This window comes from Scomber japonicus, chromosome 15 (genome assembly GCF_027409825.1).
Source record: "Scomber japonicus isolate fScoJap1 chromosome 15, fScoJap1.pri, whole genome shotgun sequence".
Lineage (NCBI taxonomy): Eukaryota > Metazoa > Chordata > Actinopteri > Scombriformes > Scombridae > Scomber > Scomber japonicus.
Genome location: NC_070592.1, coordinates 7,991,708 through 8,011,537, shown reverse-complemented (window position 1 = coordinate 8,011,537; position 19,830 = coordinate 7,991,708). Strand labels below are relative to the sequence as shown.

Below are 19,830 nucleotides of genomic sequence, written 5' to 3'. Positions count from 1 at the left end.
TATCTTTTGACTTATTTATTTTATTAGGACATTTAATTTATTTACCTTTTCTGTAGTAATATTTTTATTATTATTTTCATTACAAAAACCAATAAAGATATGTTTAAAATAAAAAAATTAAAAAAATTAGAAAAAAAATAGTTCAAGTCGGCAAACTCAGCCTAGTTAAATATATTTTCCTCAAAATAATCAGAAAAAACAACCATTTTTATCCATTTAGGCCAGATTTGCTACTTCTAAGATGTTATATTGGTTTTATTATAAATCTGCTGTTATTAACTTTAATAAATGAGGGCAAAAAAATAGTTTAAGTCGGCAAATTCAGCCCAGTTAAATATATTTAATCACAAAAAACAACCATACAAACAGAAGCATGATGGTAAAATATAACAGGGACGCTCCAGGTGGAGGACAAAATGAGAAAGCATGCATTATGTGACGTATGTGTCACCATAAACAGCTTTAAGCCTCAGTTAGATGCAGTATGACACAGACACACACACCCTCCTCTCCTCCTCTCCTCTCCTTTTTGCCGTGTTGCTGACGTGATAACTAATCTGAAGTGAACGCTCTCTCTCTCCCAGCTCGGTGTGAACCCACATCTTCATCCTGCACTGAACTCGTGTGCTCTTTACAGCAAGCGTGTGAATATTAGTGTCTGTTTGGTTTGTTTGGTTTGTGTGTGTCAGTTCTTCTCTTCTCTTTCTGTTAAACTGGATCTTTCCTCTCTCTCTAAATCAGAGGTGTCAAACTCCTTTTCATTCAAGGGCCACATACACACCAATTTGATCTCATGTGGGCCGGATCATTAAAAAGATGGAGGGAGGGAAGGAAGGAAGGAAATAAGAAGGGAAGGAAGGAAAGAGAGGCAAAAGGAGAGAGGGAAGAAAGGTAGGAAAGAGAGACAGTGAAGGACAGACAGAAGGAAGGAAGGGAGAAAGGAAGAATGGAAGGAAGGACAGAAGGAAGAATGGAAGGAAGGACAGAAGGAAGAATAGAAGGAAGGACAGAAGGAAGAAAGGAGGGAAGGACAGATGGAAGGAAGAACAGATAGAAGGAAGGAAGGACAGAAGGAAGAAAGGAGGGAAGGACAGAAGGAAGAAAGGAGGGAAGGACAGAAGGAAGAAAGGAGGGAAGGACAGATGGAAGGAAGGAAGGAAGGACAGAAGGAAGAAAGGAAGGAAGGAGAGAAGAAAGGAATTAAGGAAGGTAGGATGGACAGGTGGAAGAAAGGAAAAGAGCCCTGGATGGCAAGTGGGCCAGATCGTACCCCTCGGCGGGCCGTATCTGGCCCACGGGCCGCATGTTTGACACCCCTGCTCTAAATCTCTTTGTGGATAAAAGATGATGAATAAAGAAAAACAAGAAGGATGGTTTGACATGAAGTTTGCATTTTTCCTTTTTATAAAACCAGCATGGTTTGAATCTGGTTTGCTCCACAGTGTTTGGCATGTCTTTAACAGCTACTGTTGAAGACAGCGCCCCCCAGAGGATCATTTCATATCAATAGAGCTGCGCTGAGTTTTGAATTCACTGCACTTTGGATTGTATTGAGCTTTATTTACACACTCTGCTGCCTTTAGCTTGTGTTTCACTACCAAAAAAAAAAAAGAACCCTCCTGAATTTAAATTAATCTGTTTTTACTCATTATTTCTTTCTTTTTTATCTCTTCTGTTCCAGCCGAGAGAAAAAGGGCGGATGAGATTTCATCGACTACAGAATGTCCAAATAGCGCTGGACTTCCTCAAACAGAGACAGGTACGCATTAAACAGACACACTTGCAATTTTCTATCTGCATTTTCAATTATTAGGATCACACTGGAGCCTCATATTAAGCTTCTTAACTCATCAAACTGCTGACTGTTTTCCTCCGTTACAATCCAACGAGATGAGTCAAAGATGTCTGAATGAACAAGAGCTGCTTTTAGTCCATTAATCAGTCAGTTGACAGAAAATACACTTTTAGACTGTTAATATAATTATAGTTTTAGTCATTTTTTAAAGCAAATATCTCAAATTAATTGCTGCTTTTAGTTTCTTAAATGAGATGATGTAATGTTTTTCTTTGTCATATTATAGAAAACTGAAGATCTTTTGAGTTTTTAAACAGTATTTCTGACAAAATAGGATATTTAGAGACATGACCTTTTGACTTTGGGAAATTATAACACACATTTTAACCATTTTATAGACAAAACTACTAACTGATTTAATTGAGAAAAGTTTGAGAAAGTTGTAGTTGCAGCCCTAAAATAAACTTCTTATTCCTTTATTGTATTTAAGTCCAGACTGCAGTTTTCCTATCCTGCAGTGCATGTTGTAAGCACTTCCTGGTTCTCTATTAGGAGTCAGCATCTTTCTCTGAGTACCTATATATGAGACTTTGCAGTTTGGGCTTGTTTACCATAAGCTGCACCACAAGTCTCTTTTGAAGGGGAAAGAATTTAATTTGAGTTTAAAACTATTTTCTAAGCTTCTCTGAACATGCCCCGGTGTGAATAAACAACTTATTGGTAGTTTAATCTTCCTGCTGCTCAGTCTTTAGTCCTGTGCGGCAAATTCTCCCCCAGTCTGCAAAAGCACAGACTAAGCAAGTGATTATAACTTCTCATCCTGGGACCTGGCAGCTTCCTGTGCCAGATGGTCTGCTGCTACAGTGGAGATAGTTTTATTCATATCTTGCAACAGTTACAGTTACAGGGCATTAACTACAGCAACAGCGCCACCTAGCCTCCTCTCCCACAACCTGTAACAACAGTAGAGAGACGCCAGTGAAAGTAATAATAACAAGAGTGAGGGAAAATATGCACTGTTACCCGCCGTTTTAATTTTACCCCCCCTCCCCCCCTCCCCTTTTTTAAAAATTATTTATTATTTTTATTATTTTTCAGTTTATTTGTTTATTATTTAATTAATTAATTAACTTTTTTTAATTTACTGCACTTAACTCCTTACCACTCTTATAATTATCCACCCTTTTTTTCCTCTTTTTTTTGTTTTTTATTTCATTTCACTCATTTGTTTATCATTATTTTTTATTTTTTTTATTTTTTTATTTAATTTAATTTTATTTATTTTTTATTTTTTTATTTTACTTAGTTTTTTAATTTGTTCACTTTTTGTGGGAGAAGTGATAGATGAGTTGGGGAGGGATGGTGGAGGATGAAGACTGGCAGGAGTTGGTTTGGGAGGAAGGCTTTGACAATCTCTGTATTTCTCCTGTCACAAAATATTGCGTACTGTCAATGTATCTGGAAAAAGTCAATAAAGATACTGTTAAAAAAAAGAGAAATTAAAAAATAGATAGTAAAACATGGAGAGCTGCATTTTAGGCAGTAACCCTGCTCTTATTAATCCAGATCTACAGTAGCAGTGCCACATACTGTGCTTCATAAAGAGAGAGCTGCATTCAAACAATAACACCCTCACTGCACTGCACTGTTACTCCATCCTGTATCTGCAGTGAAGAGCCTCATCATACTGACTTATCTGCTTCCTCTCATCATGCAGCATCTTTCATTGTTTCCTTCCTCCAAATTAATCTCTCTCTCTCTCTCTCTCTCTCTCTCTCTCTCTCTCTCTCTCTCTCTCTCTCTCTCTCTCTCTCTCTCTCTCTCTCTCTCTCTCTCTCTCTCTCTCTCTCTCTCTCTCTCTCTCTCTCTCTCCGGTCCCCAAATTTTTTTTAACTTGCGTCAAATTGCTCGAACAACTAGTCGATGTATCTCCTGTCTCGTTTCCTGGAGACAGCAGTGGCCTTTTCTGTCTCTGGGTCTGTTATGAGTTTCACTGCAGGTCTAATGATATTATAAGTGTGAGAGGCAGCAGATTTAACAAGGTCTCAGAGAGCCTTGTGCACATAATGGGCATGCTAGTTGGAAGAGAGATCATTTTTCAACATGCAGAAATGAAGATAAATTGTGTATTTTCTTCTAAATGTATTAAAAATGACCATAAAAGTTATTTTTGCTTTTATCATAACAGATCTTCTCATTTTGTGAGGAGATCTGTTAGATTAGAAGTAGATCTTACTTAAGAAACCAAACTAAAAATTGTCTGTTTTTCCCCAATTTCAGGTCAAACTTGTAAACATCAGGAATGATGACATCACAGACGGGAACCCCAAACTGACATTAGGTCTCATCTGGACCATCATCCTTCACTTCCAGGTCTGTGTCTCTAGCCTCTGCTGCTGTGTTTCATGGTTCAGACTCAGTTAATGGTTCATTAAGTCAAACTTGTGTGTTCATGCTGATGATTTCATGGCATTAAAATGTGCTTTGATTAAACCTTTAATTAAATAACACCTCTAATTGATTGTGTAATAATGAAATGATGGCTGGCACACCATTAGTCGTCATTCAGTCTGGATTTTGAGCCGATTTTTTAAAATGAAAACAAACTGCGCCACATGTGGTGTTTATTTCAGTGATGTGCTTTAGTTACTCTGTGGCATCTCTGTCCAGCTGTAAGGATTTGACTTATTATCACTACCGGCTAAACTGTGTGCTGGCAAATCAGTGTTAGCTTATGTAACAGAGGAGGAGGGTTTTTATTTCCACCACTCGTTGGAAGTTTACCTCTGTGGCAACTTTGATCCAGATGAATTCTGGATGTTTGAGTGTCTGAAGTGTTTCCAGTGGGTTTCCTGCAGTGATAACGTACAGTACAGACATCTGCTATGCTCATTAACAGAAATACCAGCGGAGTCAAAAGGTTGTTAATATGTAAATTAGCGTATGTGCTAATATGCTTTATAGTGTTCAGTTTGACTCTGCTCTGAAGTTTTTGGGCATATCCGCTTTTCAGTTGTGTTGTTGGCCTTGGCGTGTCTGTGGTTGGTCCTTGCCGGAGGTCGTCCTCTAAACAACTCTGTATGAGGACACGTTTTGGCTGTTTGACAACGAATGCATTAAAGCAGCACAGGAGATGACATGTGCAGTCTGTAGGCTTTCATGTAAACCCTGATCCTGGATTTACAGCGTGGGTTAGGGTGGCGTGTACTGCGTCAGACTGTCCCACTATACAAGAGGTGATACAGGCAAGTGGAAAGAATACATACAGTAAATAAATATAACCACTCTTATATATTCCCTTTATCTTATAAGGCATACTGTATACTACTATATCCGCAGTGATTAGTGTATTTTTCTGCATTGCAGCTGAAAATGTTTTTAGTTTATCTTCAAGTTCTAAATCATATTTCTCATTACTGCATTTTTGAAAGGAAGTGTGATTGTAATTGTGTTCATGAAATAAATCTTGCCTAAAGGACGGTGTGTTTAATTTAAACAGTCAGTCATCTACGCTGTGGTGTGTTATCTCTATAATTCCTGATGTGGAATAATTTCCATCATCGCCCGCAGGTAGGATTGTACTCTATTAGAAATCATTAAGGCGTGACTCTATAATTACCATCAGCTCCAAATCATCCATGGCAGCTATGTTACAGACAAAAGCAAAAAAAAAACAAAAACAAAAAAATCTTCTCACGACTGAAGAAAAAAACCCTATCAGCATCTTGTTTTCTGTCTTTTTTGTGGTTGGAATAGAAAGCTTTTTTTTTTTTTTTTTTTGTCTCATTGATTTCAGATAATATGGTCATTATCCAGATGTAGTTACTGATGTTTACCACTAGGCTGTGCTGTGACGTGACCCATAGCAAGGTGACACTGCCAGGCGGTTGCCATAGAAACAGTAGTGCATGACACCCCGGCAACTGACTCAGTGAGCGTGAGTCAGCAACATTTCGCTACATAGAGCAATGAGCATGAGAGAGACAGAGAGGGAGAGAGAGAGGGAGGCGGAGGGATGGAGCGATGGAGGGCGAGGAGTAGAGGAGTAACCCAGAGATGATGGACAGGAGGCGGGTTGAAACAGGCTCCCATTAGCTGCAGGAGAGTCGAGCCGAGAGATTGAATTGGCCCTCAGAGCAGCAAATAGTTTCAGCGTCTCCAGAGTTCACCGGGTTCAGAAGATGACGACACTTTTAAATTAGAGCTGCAGTGAGAAACTCCAGTCACATAGAGCTCTGTGTTCCTGCAGCATGTTAGCGGGTAAATTAGTTTCTGTAAAGGCATTCGGGTGTATCGGAGAGTCCATAATGTGGTCTGCATGTTACACGTAATCCTTTCTAACTAATAAGATTTCAACTCTTATGGAGGCTTTCATCTATATACAAGATGCATAACTGTTCAACCTTAACATACAGTCATTAAAATCTCATATTTGACAATGATAAAAATGCATTTTCAACGATTTCACATTAAAATCTGATGCTGCAAACACTGAGCTTTACTGCAGCATTTAGTGTTTTATACAAGCAATATTGTTTTGCCTCTGGCTCAGTGTGATATTAGACAAATATTAGAGATATAATACAGCATAATACCACAGCTCACAGATGGAAATGAGCAGCGCTGCAGTGTTGTTTGTTGTGTTTCACTCAGACTCAACATGACACAAATATTCTCTGAGCTATGTGGCTCAAGTCACAAGAGAAATCTGTAATTTCTACATTATTCCCATCGGCCTCTTTAGTCTGATGATCATGAGGATGATTATGATGATGATGATGAAGAAGGAAGTCATTTCTGGAAACAAGCCCTCCAGGTCCTTGTGACCAGGCTGTGCATATGTGCAAATGGGTGACTCACCGCATCAACTAATTATAGGAGCTGTCTCTCTGAGCTATCACATTTCATTTAGGTCAATGCTGTTGTTAGTTGTTATTTCACCAACACATCAAGTTCCTCATGAGGTCTGTCTGTGTCACGGTCCTGCTCCCTCAGCAGTCCTGATGAGGCCAAACAGCTATAAACTCAGAAATGATGTAGTAACATCCTCTGACTGCATTATCCTGCAAATAGATGCCTTCCTGAAAGCCTTGCTCTGTCTAGCACGTAATTTAATATGAATAAAGTGAAAGTATAAATCCTATCTGCAGACCATAAGAGTCACTGACTTGCTTGTCAGATGTCTCCAGTTTCAAACCTGCATACCTGCATTGTGTATTTCATGAATAACTGCAGCTGTGGTGCTGAAAAAAATCAAAATTTTACTATACCAATAATAACAGCAATATGTCATAAATTGTCTTTGCTGTAGTTACTCCATCAAACCAGTAGGTGTCACCAGTAGGCTCAGTATTAAAAATGACCTGGCTCATTGGAAGTCCCCTGTCCTTGGGCACTCCTCCTCCTCCTGCTGCACTGTGTCCGCCTGTGGTTTGCTAAGCTAGCTGTACGTCAGCACTGATGCTAAAGTATGTTTAAAAAATAATTTGAGCAGGTGAGGAAAATTCATCAGTGCCTCTCTGAGCTGCTTCAAGGCAGAATCGGCAGTTGGGGTCAGTTTATTTAAGTACTAACTTATATATTGCATCAGTCAATCACCATTTATGTCCGTTATACAGACTGTAGTGCCTTTTTGAAGCAGTTAAATGCCATTAATTGAATATGATTTAAGCATACATCATTGTTTAAATACTCCTAACCCAATAGTACCATACTCTACTCTAGTTATTTATCTATGTTAATGTAATGCTTAAACCATTTATTAACTGTATGTAACAATAGGTTATGTACAGTTCTTGAATACCACCGTTGAGCACTCTATTTGGAGCTGAAACAGTATCAACATTAAGAAAAAAGGCAAGAGTATAGTCCATGTAGCTCTTGAAATTAGTCTTCACCACAATTTGCCTTTGCCTGCTCAACATTTGTCATTCATACAGCAACAGTCAGTTCCCCAGCAACACAAATTAACTTGAATGGCTTTATTTTCAATCTTGTTTAGGAACATAAATAAGAGTTCTTGGAGTTCTAATCATATATAATAATTCTTCTTTCTGTCATGCAAGGCTGTTGATTGCTGCGTGTAAAGCTAGAAATATCTGCAACATAGTGAAGTGGGCTTTTTAATCACTGTAATTGATTTTAAACAGTGGTTGGTAGTGGAGCAGTGTGTCTAAACTTAGATCTTTTAAAATTTGCTTTTGCAGATCAGCTTCGGGGGGTTGTAAGAACGTTGAAGGCTGAAACGAATTACGATAATTAAAAAATCATGATCAATCTTCATGCATTTGCACACATAATCGACAAAAGAGCAACTAACTGTACGATCAGAGGAGCTTCTGAGGGTCCAAACATGCAGCGACTGTGTCTTAGCTGGCACCGAGTTCAGATGAAGGTTGCAGTCTGATTAGCACAGCTCGCTTGTGGCACGTAGCCACAGTGAAGGGATGAAAGCCTCAGGGACTTGATTAGTGCCTTTTTCCCATTGGTTCATGCCCTTTCTGAGTGTTTGTGTGTGTGTGTGTGTGTGTGTTTGTGTGGCGTATGCTTCTCTCGTATGCTTTCAAGTAATGAGCAAAGATGGATCACCGTTGCTTTTACCACTTGAGAGCGTCGTCTGTTAGTGGTTTCCATCCATATCTGTCTCTGTGAAAACATTCTTTCCATTCATGAGGCACTTACTGTATATGCAAAGTAGTTCATACATCTGCATTATTGGTGGCAAACAGTGATGAATTCTCTTCTCCTGCCAATGCCATATTGTATAGCAGTTTCTAATATGTTGGATGATGTAGGAGAGAAGTTAAATATGTGATGTGGTGGATCACATTTTCTATCCTGGCTACTTTTAAAGGTTTCAGGTTCAGAAAATAATATACAGTAAATCACGATTTCGAAAGATGATTGTTCTCTCAGACTAACAGAGAGAAGAGCAGAGGAAAAAATGTTGAGTATTTTTGCTTGAAATCATTCAGTAATCAACATTTTTATCAATATTTTTGTCAATTAATTAACTGTCAATATGGCTTTTACGATAATATGATGGAAAAGAGCTATTTTTGGTTTATCCCCAGTGGATTAAAGACCTGTAAAATCCAAGTAATTCATCACTTTTATGCAGAAATCCTGTAAATATAATATTTCCACAAAACCCCTGCTCATTTATTCTCAGAAATACAATCAGGAATAAGTGTGTGCCCCCCTCTGTTTACCCCCCACCTCTCAGCTCTTGATCCTTTCACAGCCTTTGACCATTCCCTCCTCTCTTTCTTCTGTCCTCTTCAACTTTCTCTTAATTCCCTCAAATCTCTTAGCTCACTTTCTCCTTCTCTTTCTCCCTCTGCCTCCTCCTTTTCACCACAGAGCCATTCATAACCTGTAGCTTGAGATTGAAGGGAATAGACGGAGGAAGGAGGGAGGGAGAGAGAGAAGGAGAAATAGATTGAAGCGCTTACCTTTTTCTCATTTTGAGGAGACGAGACGCGAGTGTCATTAAGATTTGATTTCTCTCATGCTCGCTTTTTTTTTTAAACCCTCCATTCCTGTTGCAGCTTGTCATTTAGGGAAGCTTTTGGGTCAAGTGTGTGTGTGTGTGTTTGTGGCATGGAAAGCTGTTCACTAACAGCCGAATGAGAAAGGGAGAGAGAGTGAGAGCGAGGGCAGGAGTAACAAGGAAGCGGATAGGAGGAGGAGGAGAGCCAAGGAGGGAGGGGTGGGATTGTGAGAGTGAGAGAGCGAGCAGAAGAGAGTGTGAAGCTGCAGCAGCCGGGAGATAAAAGCTTTTCTCTCCCTCTGCCGGAGCCTGCGAGCGAGGGATAAAGCAGAGGAGCAAAGCCAGCCGTGGGAGAGAGACGAATCCAGGCTGCCTGTTGTCACTGGAGCTCCTGGCTTCCCTCTGATCAGCAGGCCTCAAACCACAAACGCACAGCAGGATAAGACACATTGGTGTTACACGTATGCAGAAGGGCTCGCACACAGCTGACCAGGGGACTGCCCATCCTTGCAGGCACAAACACACTCTCATACTCTCCTGGACAGCCAAAACACTTGCTGTTTCTCCTGCCTCCACCGTATCAATTGGATCAATCCAGCCATGCTTGTCTGACGGAGCCACAGCCTCCTTTTTTAGCAGGAGACGCCCTGTGTGCCTGGTTTTTGCTCCGTGCATGTCTTTGTTTTTTAAGGGGACATGCATGCGGACCCTTACGCTTGTCCTTACTTCTGCTGCTGTGCTGTGGGAAGTTCAGGACTTCTCTTCAGTGGATATTGAATCCTGTTGGCTCTGATCCAGATTTACATCTGTACGTGAACTAGGTCTCCTGCTCGAGCTGAGGACCAATCTCTTGCTCCTTTCCTCCTCTTCTGCCTCAGAGTTCAGCTCTTACACCAGATGCCTCTTCCTAATTAGATCTAGTGGACATGTGGAGCTATTAAGAGACGAAAAAGGCACCAGAGAGTAAAGAGGACAAAAAGGAGACCCTTTTTTTTTTCTCCTGCCTCCCTCCTTTTTTTTGCCTCTTTGTAAAACATGGTATAAATTTCCCCCCCACTCCTGCAAACTGTGGATTTTGTCAGGCTGTTGCATCGTCGCACTGCACCACCTGATGAAGGGGAAGCTTGCCTGAGTAACTGGCAGACTGACAGCAGGACACAGGACGTTCATGATTGGACAACACTGGAACACAATTCTCAGCCAACTCTGGTCCTGAGGGAGTCTGACATTGAGGTTGGGGGGAATCTTTCGACTGGTATCCAGGGGGCAGGCATGTGATGCTAAAGCTGTCTGGGGAGCTTGAGGTGGAGTCTGTCTGCTTTCGGTTTCCTTTATCGAGGCACACAGCCTAATTTTTTGCCAGTGCAAGATAAATCTCATCAATGGGAGAAATTAACACCAGCAATTTTGGATTCCAACATATTGACAACAGCAGGAAGACACACAAGCTTGGAGGGGTTGACACATCACATGAGCTCAATGAGCAGGGTAAATCGTGGGAGGATTACAAGGAGAGGCATTGGTGCGCGGAAGCCGATGCCCTGATTGAGTATTTAGCAAGCTGTCATAGTATTGGCTGAATCTTCCAGCAATCTGTGGCAGCATTGGCTGACTGCACACTATCTCTCACCCACAACAAATCTGGACACTGTGCTGTCTCGGCAGAATGAGACACCGAGCTCACCGTTACTACGAGAGGTATCGACAGTATCACAATTAATACTACTTCCACTAGGACTTACCGTGGACAGATAGGATTTCTTACTGCTTTCTGTGTTGCGGGATTGACCAAACGTTACGGATCTTACTTCTCTCCTCTTGCATTGCAGTAACGGTACCACAGTAAAGAGGGGGCATTATTAATTCATGTGCTCATATGGCTGCTGGATCTGAATGTTAGAGAGAGCTCCTGGATCACAGCAACACAACAAACTGACAACAAATCTTAACGATACTTTGTGGTTTTATTGGGAATAGAAGACGGTATCTGGATGGAGTTGCGACAGGTGATGGTGTTTTTTCTTTTTTTTCTCACTCCATTGAATAGCTGTCACTGCTCATATTCAAAGGAATTATAATATCGAATCAAGAAGTGAGATCGGACTGCTTTATATTCCTGCACTCATAGAAATCCAGCAAATACATTCACTGACTTTCACACTTGCACATATATGCATTGTGTGTGTGTGTGAAGCCGCTGGAGTAGTACTGGATTGCAATACATTTTTCTCTCTCTCACACTCATCATCCTGCCTGACATATTGCCTTACAGTAGGTAACAGCTTACCTGCTGGAAGCCGAGTGATAAATCAGACGCCTGACCCTAACCAAATTTATTTTCTTCTCGCGTGTGGCTCTGCTGACATAAATGTGTCCTTGTGTCCTTGACTGCGACCACAAGTCTTCTGGGATCAAGAAAACAGACCAAGTAAAGCAGTCATCTGCCTGCACGCATACCCATACTCTATCACAGCATGTCCCTTAGAGAGAGAAGGGCTGCCCGCTGAATTTGCCTGAGTGTGATTCAGGTGAAGGAAAGAGGAAGGACAGGAACGTGGGTAGCCGGGAAACGTCAACCTGCAGCTGCCTGCCCTGTGGCTGAACCAATAACTGCCTGAGGAAAAGACTGACTTTCTTCATCTCTCCTTTGGTGACAGCTCACACCATCCATCTTTCTACTCATCTGGTTTTATTTAAAAAAGGTGCCATGCGAAAAAGAGCACAACTCGCTCTACCTAACTTTACATCTCTCACAGGTGACAGATTGATGAAGGAGCTGTCAGTCACTTGCCAGCCTATCTGAATATTTCCTCTTGGGTGTCTGTCTTCAGAGGGAAGGGATTTTGCTCCTGAACAAATACAAAGCCAAACAACATTCATTTGGCTTCTCCCACGGATTAAATGCCTGTATTTGCCTGTATATTTTTTTAAATCCACTGTTCTCTGTCGATATCAAAGAGATGGGGAACTCCATGGGTTGCGTCAGGCCTCCTCGTGAGGGGGAACTCGGTGGAGCCCCACCACTTACACCAAAGAAACGCCTACGTTTCAGACGTAAGCACAAGGGCAAAAAGAACAGGAAAGGAGAGGTAGAACAGGAGGACTTTGATCGACTAACAAGCCAAGAGCCTGATGAAAGAGAGGAAGAGGATGAAGATGATGAGGAAAAGGCAGCAATTGTAGAAGCGGTAGATTCCGATTTTAGTAACAGACCTAAGACTCTCGTAACAGTGCCTGATACACAGTTAATTCATTCCAAAACAAATCTGCACAGCGGTACCCTTTCCCCTGGCTCTGTGAGTGTCACTGTCGGGGGCCTGTTGGGCAACAGAATACTTGAAATGTCCCCTAATCCCAGCCCAGCCTGGAGGGGGGTCTTCTGCCTTCCAGGGGAGGAAGACACTGTTAGTGCAATCGTAGATGTCTCCAGCATCCCGAGCCAAACCACTACCACCTCCCCTGTCAACACGGCCGCAGCCCTGGGCAGCACCACTCCAGGTGGAGGAAGGGTCTGTCGTGTAAAAGAGAAAGTCCAAGGGGTCCTCGAAAAACCCTGGATACTCCGACAAAAAAAGGAGAAAAAAGACAAGGGCAGAGTAGAGAAAGAGGAAAAAGGGGATGGTGGGGAAAAAGGACGAGCAGCAGAGACATCAGGGGTGGTGCTGGTGCAGACACCTTCGGAGAGGGAGCGCAAAGGTGTGGTCCATATCCGAGAGGTGGATGGTAAGCTTTGCGTGGTGAGGACAGTGTACCCCAGTGACTATGGCTCTCCAGTGTGGAGGGGTGAAAGTGACAGTGAGGTGGATGTACACAAAGAGCCCCCTACCCCGTCTCCTGTCACAGGAAATATTCTCAAAGTCCAACTGTCTGAGGAGGACAAGAGTGGAGCCACAATGTTTGGAGAGGATTTCTTTTTGTCCGGCCAAATGCAGTTTCAGGGGACTGCGGCCGTCAAGGAATTCAGCTTGGACACTCGAGGTCGTGCACAAGAGCGGTCGTCTCTCTTGGAGTCAGGCTATGCCAGCGACCTGCCACTGACTTCTCCAGAAACAGCGGGCACCACTCCCAGTCAGACAGACTGGGGAGGGCTGACCAGTAGCTCATCAGAGAGACTGGACTCCATGATAGAGAGTCCCCTGCAGCAGACAACTGTAAAATACCTGCCACAGGTTTGCCTTTATCTATCTCTGTCTCTGTCATCCAGACGTCAAATCCTTTAGCTTACTCAATCTTCTATCTTTATCCCATTCTCCATTAGTGCTACAGTACAACACCTAATTGCCTAATCCACTGGCCCAAACCTCCTGGGCTGTGACCAGAACCAGGTCTTGAAACATTTGCTACGAGGAATCAATATGATTACCCCCAAAAAATAGTTGAAAAAGGTTGAGGACCCCTTTATTAATCTATTAATTTCCCAACAGATTCAATTAATCAACAGTAATTATCATGATCAGCCTTTAAAATATGAGGATTTGCTGTATTATTCAGTTGTTCATCATTATATATTTGGGTGTATTTGGGTTTTAGACTGCTGTTTGCAGAAAACAAGCAATAATAATGGAGACATTCCCTCGAAAGGGTCCCTTTGTTGTCTATTGTATACCATGCTTGTGGTCATGAAGGGTTATATATGTGTGTTGTTATCAGCTCTTGAAAGGCACAATGCCCTTTTCTCCACTCCCCCCACCTCTGTCCCCAGAGTCTAATCAACACAGCACAGACTGTCTCTCCATCCGTCTTCCCCAATATCCTTCTTCCCTCCCTTTCTTGTGTTTCCATTGCTTCTTAGTTTCCTAATACAACAACACACTCCCTCAATACTGTCGTCTGTTACAGTGTGTGAGAGACAGACAGGCACAGTGTTTGTATGCATGTGTGAGAAAAGGGTCATTGCATCAAATGACAGGGTTTCCACCAGCTGAAAACTGAAACTTGTCATTTACGACCCAGCGAAGAATATAAGTGTGTGTTTGTGTCTGTCTGGTGCTCGTGGTTGTGGTCGACAAAAAGGTTTAAGGTCGTTTGGGGTAGGAAAGGGCGAGACCGGTTCATTTAACATTTTAACAACTACACTATATTCTGCAGGAGATTTACAATGTTAGTGTTTCTACATTACGTTTGACTGTTTGCTGCAGCTTCAACTACCTTTGAGGGTTTTAGATAATGGTCTCAATATGATACCAATACCGAAACAATACTTGTTTTATTACCATGTTTTTACTTAGGTAATCAAACTTTAAACGCTAAATCTAGCTGTGGATGTATTTTGCCCTGATGAAATGGTCTAAAACTGGCAAAACTTTGACTTCAATCAGGTCAAAGATTCGGATAAAAGAATAATAAAGATTCTGGATCTTACTGTACATTTAATGTTGGATGTTATTTGACAGTTTTAGATATTGGTGTTGATATGATAAAAGAGTTTTAGTACCAATAATGGAACACTATTTATTTTATTATCATACTTAAACACATGTTACTTAAGTACTCCTGGCAAAACTTTGACTTTAGTAAGGTCAAAGATACAGATAAAGAATAATAAAGATTCTGAATCTTTAGTACTAGTATTTGATATTTTATGCACAGAACCACAGAAGCATTTTGGTACTATATTTACTGATGAAGTATTGAGGTAAATATCCAAACCTGGTATGGCATTACTTAAATAGATCTAACTTTAATCACCCTTGCCTTGTCAAGAAATGTCTGTGGAACAATGCTTCATACTGTATCTCTGCCAAGTTTATCATTTTTCGAGGGACTGTCCATTAATCTCATTGATGAATCTTGGTCAGAAAACATGAGAAAATGGCTTTTTTGTTCTCTCTCTGTGTTTGTGACAGTATACAACAATTATCCAGAGAGGAATCCATCAGCGTTACAGTGACAGAGGCTTCAAAAGTCGATGCAGTTCACCCACAAAATGTGTTTCTGTTTTGAGTCAATGGTCGCTCCTTCATTTATCATCATTGAAAGCTCTTGACTTCAGTGTGTTTTAGATCAGTATCTACATGGATCTGAGCTTGTAGTCCAACCCTGTTTGTTTGTACCGGATGTGTTTATATCTGGTTTCTAAGAAGTGGGGCTCGGTTGCAGGAATGATCTGGCTTCAAGCATTTTCTGTGCTAACTTACAGCTGTTCTTCACCTTGAAAATGAAAAATCTGCAGCAGCCTCTGCAGCAACATAGCAAGGAGACGACGTGAGATTTTTTTTTCACCACTCCTGCCACAGATTGTTCAGTTTTCCACCACATGATGAAGGCAGTGGACGAATGCAGCTGATGTCATGTTCAGGGTTTTGTTGAGTGCTACATCTCAGCATTAGATGCAGAGTTGCTGAGTCATGGAAAACCACAAAGACAGACTGATACGGTAGATCCAAGCTCCACAGAGATCCATGCTTAAGAGGGGTTTTTTACTGGGCAGAAATAATCAATACTCCTGGCTTGTCTGTACTCCTGTGTCATGAGAGAAGTGCGTCTGTGTATGTCTGTGTGTCTGTTTCATGTATTCAGTTTATAGTGCAGCTGTCCTTTCTGTGTGGGGGTGAGTGATGCCCCCTTCTCTGCATAAAAAGGGATTTGAAATGCGCATTCATCAGTGAGACGGCTGCCTCGTTCAGCCTCGAGGGGATTCCTATCACACTTTGAAACCTACGCTCAAATGTCTGAAGCTATCCAGCCGTCCATCATTTGTCTGTCTATCCTTCATCCACCCTTTTATACTTCAGAACTAAAAGCCAGAGATTTAGAGAGGCACATTTTGGCTTTTTAAGTGCCAATTATACAACCAAACTATATTATTTCTTCTTTTTTATATATATATATATATATGTGTATATATTCTCCTGTTCATACTCCATTTTAATCTCATTGTTATCTCCCACCCCTCCCTTCATCTCCCTGCTAACTTCAAAGAGGCCATGTTTCTAAAAAGAGGGCTGGACCAGAGCTCCGAGGGGGGTGGGTGCTGGTGGATCATAGATGTTTGTGACAGCATCACGGCTCCACTGAACTGCTGCTCGCTCTTATCTCACTCATATCTCTGCATGTTTCTGCTTGTGTGCATTAACATGGCGGAGGCAGACTTACACATGAACTTTACATGCAGTGTCAGAGAATGTACACAGTGGATACATGTCGAGGAGGGGCGTGCCATGTGACCGCTGCTTCAGTCTGTTTTTGTGTGCATAGCCTCCACTCCACACCTAAACTACCCGTAATGAGCAATTCGACTATATCTTTAAAATTTGTCTTAAAAGCAGCATCAGGCTTATTAATACGTATATTTTGTGTGTATGTTGGTTTTATGTCATTTGAAATTACATTTGCACCATTTTTTTTAAACTAAAAGTAAGAATGCTCCTGAAAATGTCAAATGGTGTAACCACAAAAGAATCATAAATATTACATATATCAGATTTCATAATTTGTGACAAATGACACAAAGTGTTGTGTTTTTCAAAAGCAGATTATATTTATTCCACATTTTAGTTCACATTTATTTTCCTGTATATAATCCGATTTTAATGAAAAAACACTGGTTACACCAATTGGACACAGGGTTGCATCATGTCGCTGAATACATTCAGGATAGTATGACAGGGGTCTTGTTATTATTATTAGCTCTGAAACTACAAATTAAGAGCTTCGTAGGAGTAAGTCGAGTTAATTACAGTTGAGGTTGTTTTGCTGTGTTTGCTAGCAGGCTAATTTAGCTGATGTGGAGTTGACATGCTCTAATGACTGCACACATTGTAAGCGTCCACCTACTGTAGCATGCAAGTCATACTTATTAACAAGAATACAGGAGTTAGCTCACCATATTTCACGCCTTTCATGTACTTCATTAGGGAAGAAGTAGAACTGTTAGATATGGTTTAAAGCCTCCAGGAAAAAGCTAGCCGATGAAAGTTTAGAAACCATTACAGCTCTACTCCTCCAGCAGGCTGAGTACCTCTAAAATAACCACAGCAAAGCACCACAGGGTGTGTTTAAAGTCACCTGGAAACCCTTTTTATATATATGAATAAATAAATGGCAGACGTACAGAACAGAAACCTGGTTGGATGGATGAGAAACTGTTGCAGAAAAATCCTCTATGTGCAGATGCAGCTCTCACACAAGAGAGGTGCTGTATCAATATTCAGCCGGAGGATTAAACACTGAGTATTTCACTGCAAAGGAGGTTGAGGATGCATACAGAGAGACCCGAAGCTCTGCAGGAGGAGAACACACACAGCCGAATCCGCATTATTGTTGACTTTATGTATCCTTGTTTGCTCATCATGATGTTTGTACTCAAGGAGACGCTGCTAGAAATGCCATCGCATGCTAAAAACATCACACACTTAAAGGCAGACACGCGTAATAGTCGTGTAGTGTGTCTGAGTATGAGGAGGTGTCTGCAGCTCTGTGCCAGATTTACCTATTTTAACTTTTTTGTCATCATTTTGGGAGTTGGGTGTCCTCATTAAATGCAGAACAGCTTTATAACTCTCTTGTTTTTAATGAATGTGGACTCAGAACAGATTGTGCTTTTTGTGAATCTGTGCAGTATGTTATTGCAAGTTATCCCCTTCTTCTCTGTAGTCAGTTTTGACAGTCTTTTTTATCTCATCTTCTCCCTTCTCCCTCCCTCCCCTCCCCTTCGGTGTCTTTTTGGCTGTTGCTGCAGTCTCTTGGCGCACACTGGACCTTCATACTGCTCTATATTAGCAGCAGGGAGAGAGACAGAAAGACAGAGAGAGATAGAGAGAGAGGGAGGAGTGGAGGACAGCGAGTTGAAGGAAGAGAGGGATGACTACAGGAGAATACTGATGACAATAACGGCAGCCAAAGCCACAGTTATACTGCTAATACATCACTCTGCTGCAGACAGACGGAGCTAAAAAAGAGCAAATTGAGAAGAAGGAGGACACGGGAGAGGAAAAATGGCCAAAGTGGTCGTGTAGCTTCAATGGGGGGAAAACACATAGATAAAGTAGCTGTCAGTCTCCATGGGAGCCCGACTCCTCCTTCAGACCCACCTCGAGTAAACATGCACTGTATGTGTTTAGTGGAGCGTTTATGAGCCCAGCAAAAAGCATCTGTTGCATTTGTGTAAGTACAGTTTGTCCTGGATCAACACCGGCTACCATATAAGTAAGCAAGTTTAAATGATTGCAGAAGGAAATTTTAAAAGGCATTTGAGATGAATATGATTTATTAAAGAGTCTTAATTTGATGGCAGCTAATAATTACTGCAAGAAGAATTTTTCCTCCCGTTCATACTGACTATAAGAAGATCTACACCACATTTTTAAGTGAATTATAATATGAAGCTTCAGATGTCTGTTAGTCAAATCAAGTGGATATCTGCCACATTTACAGTCCTTTTAGCTTCAGATTCCCTCTTTGTGTTTCCCTGTTGAGCTGTGGTGGAAGTATAGGCTACTTGATTTGACTTATTTGGATGAGTGAAGCCTCATAGTACCTTTTTACAGTAAATAAACTTTTTAATACATTTTTGCATGGAAGTATGGTCATTATAAACAGGAGGAATGATTACAGCTAAAAAAAAAAACCTGTGTCAATGTTCATTTGAGAATCTGACTCTTGTTTTAAGCCAAACTTGAAAAAATTGCGAATCTTTCCTTTTAACTGTTTTTTGACGCATTGCGTAAAAAAAATTTGGGGAAAAAAAATGAAAAACTGGTTGATAATGCAAAAGAATTTAGGAGGTTAGTATGCATCTTAAGTCCCTCACTGAGAAAATAACACATTTTAGAGGCGGGTCTGATAGCAACACACTGTTAGTAGAGAAAAGAAAAAAAAAAAGATAGGAAGAATAATGATAAAAAAGACTAGCTGCTGTGGAGGCAGAGCATTAGTAGGCAGATTGAGCAGATTGATCAGCATCCAAAGCAGAACAGATGAAAGAATATGAGAAACTGATGAGACAGTTCGAGAGTGGGGGGTGGGGTGGGGAGGGGGCAGACGGAGATGAAGGAGAGGAGAGTTGGAACGGCAGGAGCTAATGAGCAGACTAGACTGGAGATGGAGGGAGGAAATAAGAAGGGGGGGGGGGAGAGAAAATGACATTAATATATAAATGCATGCTTATGATTTCATGAACTGATTCACATGTTACACACACATTGAGGGTTATTGATCGCAAGGTAGGGGAATCAGGGTTTTCAAAGGGAGACGACAGGTATGATAAAACCTTTGTATCCGTGACAAAGGAGTCGGATGTCTCTGTGCAGTCTCACTGTGGCTGCAGCTGTGACTTTATATTAGAGTCAAGCTCATTTTTATATGCTGTACATTACTATGATGATGAGACTCATGTGGAGTACGCTGTTATTGGATGTAACAAATGGAGGATTTTTGGAAAGCATTAGGCTCAACTCCAAAAAGATTTAATGTTTAGATACATCACGCTCAATTTCACAGAGGAAGAAGCTCAAGATTTTTGGACTTTTATCACCTTTGGCAATGAAACTTTAACACATGATTACTGTTCTCTCTCCTTTTTTTTCCAGTATTTTGTTTTTCT

The 19,830-nt window shown here is 41.2% G+C and overlaps 1 protein-coding gene across 6 annotated transcripts in view; it reads left to right on the top strand.

Annotated features, from left to right (window-relative positions):
- Positions 1-19,830, top strand: part of macf1a (microtubule actin crosslinking factor 1a) — a 265,237-nt gene that overhangs the window by 134,021 nt on the left and 111,386 nt on the right. For all 6 annotated transcript variants that reach the window (XM_053334386.1, XM_053334385.1, XM_053334390.1 and 3 more), the window contains 2 exons: positions 1,682-1,759; positions 4,076-4,168. In XM_053334386.1, the coding sequence (XP_053190361.1) occupies positions 1,682-1,759; positions 4,076-4,168 (171 nt within the window). The remainder of the gene's footprint in view (positions 1-1,681; positions 1,760-4,075; positions 4,169-19,830) is intronic.